The sequence below is a fragment of the Myotis davidii genome, unplaced genomic scaffold, assembly GCF_000327345.1.
Source record: "Myotis davidii unplaced genomic scaffold, ASM32734v1 scaffold803, whole genome shotgun sequence".
Taxonomy (NCBI): domain Eukaryota; kingdom Metazoa; phylum Chordata; class Mammalia; order Chiroptera; family Vespertilionidae; genus Myotis; species Myotis davidii.
In genome coordinates this window covers 946,627-950,905 of record NW_006295567.1, presented here as the reverse complement: position 1 = coordinate 950,905, position 4,279 = coordinate 946,627, and the positions used below count along the sequence as shown (strand labels likewise).

Genomic DNA, 4,279 nt, shown 5'->3' with positions numbered 1-4,279 from the left:
GGCGCCTTCCCCCCACCAGCCGCCAGGCGCCTGCCCGGCCTTCGGGCCCTTCCACCAAGGGCGCAGCACCTTGATCTTGGCCTTCCCAGCCTTCACCTGGGAAGCAAACTTCTGTTCTTGATTATTAACTAGAGGCCCAGCGTGAAAATTCATGCCCTGGAGGGGGTCCCTCAGCCCGGCCTGCCCCCCTCACAGTCCCGGCGCCACTGGCGATCAGGGGAAGGCGAGGGCCCATCACACCTCTGCTGCTGCCACTGCCGGCAGCGCCAGCCTCGTCGGCCCTGGTTACTTGTGCCTCAGGCAGCTGCCATCCAAGGCTGGCCAGTGCCTCTGGCGCCTGCCGCCCCAGCAGGGCTGAGGGGACTGGGCGCTGTCATCTTTGAGGGCAGGGCAATTAGCATATTCCCTCCTCATTGGCTGTGGGCACTGCCATCTTTGTGACGGTGTGAGGGTCAATTTAGCATATTCCCTCTTTATTAGACAGGATTACTAGAGGCCTGGTGCACGAATTTGTGCAAGGGTGGGGCCAGGCTGGTCTGCCCTGATGGGGGCCCATGGGGCGGGTGGCTGGGGGAGGGCTCCAGGGCGTGTCCAGCGGGTCTCACTCAGTCCTGATCAGCCAGACCTACGGGTCCCAGCGCCTGCCCCCTGGTGGTCAGTGCACATCCTAGTGACTGGTCGACCCTCTGCCCCCTGGCGGTCAGTGCACATCCTAGTGACTGGTCGACCCTCTGCCCCCTGGCGGTCAGTGCACATCCTAGTGACTGGTCGACCCTCTGCCCCCTGGCGGTCAGTGCACATCCTAGTCACTGGTCGACCATCTGCCCCCTGGCGGTCAGTGCACATCCTAGTGACTGGTCGACCATCTGCCCCCTGGCGGTCAGTGCACATCATAGTGAGCGGTTGAGCTGCCTTAGCATATTTGGCTTTGATTGGTTGAACAGACGACCAGACACTTAGCATATTAGGCTTTTATTATATAGGATTATTTTAAATCCTCACCTGAGACTGTTTTTATTGCTTTGAGAGAGAAACATCGATGTGAGAGAGAGAGGATCAGTTGCCTTCTGTTTGCAACCTGACTGGAGATTGAACCCGCAACCTGGTATGTGCCCTGATTAGGAAGTGAATCTGCAACCTTTTGGTGTTGCTCCAACCGAGCCGCCTGGCCAGAGCCTCTTGTTTATTTTTTAATTTTTTTTGTCTCCTGCCAAGACCTTGTTCTACTTCCTGGAGATCGATCAAAAGATACAGCAAAGTCCTTAATGTTACCTTTCATTTGAAAGAAATGCTTCAATTTAAAGGAAAGCCCCTAGCCCACAGCCTTTCCCTGCCTCTCTCTCCCCTAAGCTCCAAGGGCCAAATGCAGGACTGACTTTGGCAAATTCTCTGAGGTCTTCCTCACCTTTCCATTACTCCCCACCCCGTTGGCCACTAGCTCTGTGTAGAGCAGTTCTCAACCTTCCTAACGCCGCGACCCTTTAATACAGTTCATGTTGTGGTGACCCCCAACCATAAAATTATTTCCGTTGCTACTTCTTAACTGTAATTTTGCTACTGTTAATGAATCGTAATGTAAATATCTGCTATGCAGGATGTATTTTCATTGTTAACAAATTGAACATAAAGCATAGTGATTAATCACAAAAACAATATGTAATTATATATGTGTTTTCCGATGGTCTTAGGCGACCCCTGTGAAAGGATTGTTCGACCCCCAAAGGGATCGTGACCCACAGGTTGAGAACCGCAGGTGTAGAGGCAAAGAGGGAACGCAGAGGAGGAATAAGTGAGTGGTGTTTGTGGACAGAGGCCAGTAATTGCTTCAGGTGTCCCAGACCATCTAAACCACACTTTAAAAAAATACTTTTTTTTTATTGGTTTCAGAGAGGAAGGGAGAGGGAGATAGAAACATCAATGATGAGAGAGAATTATTGATTGGCTGCCTCCTGCACACTCCACACTGGGGGACTGGGCCTGCAACCCGGGCACATGCCCTGACCGGGAATCGAACTATGACCTCCTGGTTCATATGTCAATGCTCAACCACTGAGCCACACTGGCCAGGCAGGCTAAACCAGACTTATTTTATTTTTTTTAAATATATATTTTATTGATTTTTTACAGAGAGGAAGAGAGAGGGATAGAGAGTCAGAAACATCGATGAGAGAGAAACATTGATCAGCTGCCTCCTGCACATCTCCCACTGGGAATGTGCCCACAACCAAGGTACATGCCCCTGACCGGAATTGAACCTGGGACCTTTCAGTCCGTAGGCTGATGCTCTATCCACTGAGCCAAACCAGTTAGAGCCAGACTTATTTTAAAATTGACTCATTTGTGACCTTAAACATGAATATACATTTTACATTAAAGGTATACAGTTTTTCCAATAGAGACAGAAATCGGACAATGGTTGCAAGGGGCTGGAGTGGAAGGAGAGAGCTGACCAGGAACTTGAGGGAATTTTTTGGGGGTGATGGGAATGCCCTGTATCATGATTGTATAAAACTGCTCTATGCACCAACTGTTTACAGAAAGGCCACCCACCCCATACCTGCTCCCTCTAGCAACACAAGGAGCGCAGTCAGGAGACAAGAGGGTACATATACTGTGAAAATCTTTATTTCTGTCTCGTGTGGCAACCCCCCACTGGGGATCGAGCCCGCAATCCGGGCATGAGCCCTTGACCGGGAATCGAACTATGACCTCCTGGTTCATATGTCAATGCTCAACCACTGAGCCACACTGGCCAAGAAGGCTAAACACGACTTATTTTATTTTTTTTAAATATATATTTTATTGATTTTTTACAGAGAGGAAGAGAGAGGGATAGAGAGTCAGAAACATCGATGAGAGAGAAACATTGATCAGCTGCCTCCTGCACACTCCACACTGGGGGACTGCGGCTGCAACCCGGGCACATGCCCTGTCCGGGACTCGAACTATGACCTCCTGGTTCATATGTCAATGCTCAACCACTGAGCCACACTGGCCAGGCAGGCTAAACCAGACCATTTGTGACCTTAAACATGAATATACATTTTACATTAAAGGTATACAGTTTTTCCAATAGAGACAGAAATCGGACAATGGTTGCAAGGGGCTGGAGTGGAAGGAGAGAGCTGACCAGGAACTTGAGGGAATTTTTTGGGGGTGATGGGAATGCCCTGTATCATGATTGTATAAAACTGCTCTATGCACCAACTGTTTACAGAAAGGCCACCCACCCCATACCTGCTCCCTCTAGCAACACAAGGAGCGCAGTCAGGAGACAAGAGGGTACATATACTGTGAAAATCTTTATTTCTGTCTCTTGTGGCAAAATAACATTTTATACAAATTAGTCACCTAGTTTACTTTGGACACAAAGACAATAAAAACTGGAAGGGGGGAGATGCACCAGCCGCTCCCCCGGGAGGCCGTTGCCACTGGCCAAGCCCTGCTCCACGGTAATCATGTGCGACAGGAAGGCGGTAATCAAACCCGCCCGTGTGGAGGAGATGCCGCGGGACTCCTGGAAAGTGCTGGAACATAGATGGAGGACACTGCGGCCATAGTGAGGGGAGCTGAGGCTTGTTCTCCCTCTCAGGAGCACGCAGTGCCTTTCCCTCCCCCCTTCTCCCCTCTGACCCGTTACCTTTGCCTTCCTTCCCCTCCTAAGCTCCAAGGGCCCTTCTGCCTCTGTAACCTGTTTCCTGAGCCCACGCAGTCCAGCTGGCTCACTTCTACTTTCTCTTGTAATTTGAAAAGGGAAAAAAAATTGACAAGATGTGCGGCCCCACCTGGCACTGCGTCGTGGGGAGGAACTTCGGTAGTTACGTGACACATGAAACCAAACACTTCATCTCCTTCTACCTGGACCAGGTGGCCATTCTTCTGTTCAAATCTGGTTAAAAGCAGGGACTGTCCCACACACCGTGATCCATCCAAAAATAAGGATTGCAGCCTAAATTCCAAATACCAGAGACTGAAATCTTCAGCCTTGCCTAAGGAACACCTTGATCTTGAACCTTTATTGTGATGTTTCAAACAGGGCATTCTCTGTACTCATTTGTTGTGGTTATAAAACAATCAGCAAAACAGAAAAGAATAAAAACTGGACCGAGGGTCTCAGGTGAAGGTAAGAGGAGGACAGCTCAGGTCACTGATGTTGCTTCTATTCTGTGAAAAATAGACTTACAGGGAAAGGAGACTCGCAGCTTCAGTGACTGTACGTGACCCTGTAAACGGTAAGCCCACCTCCGCCAGACCCGTGGCGAAGACGGCCTATTGCATG

General features: G+C 49.9%; 1 protein-coding gene across 1 annotated transcript in view; it reads right to left on the bottom strand.

Annotated features, from left to right (window-relative positions):
* The window catches only part of ACADS (acyl-CoA dehydrogenase, C-2 to C-3 short chain), a 9,146-nt gene extending 7,733 nt beyond the window's left edge, over positions 1 to 1,413 (bottom strand). Inside the window, 1 exon segment of the mRNA XM_006770348.1 lies at positions 1,406 to 1,413. Coding sequence (XP_006770411.1) covers positions 1,406 to 1,413 — 8 coding nt within the window.
* Positions 1,414 to 4,279: the final 2,866 nt, after the last annotated feature.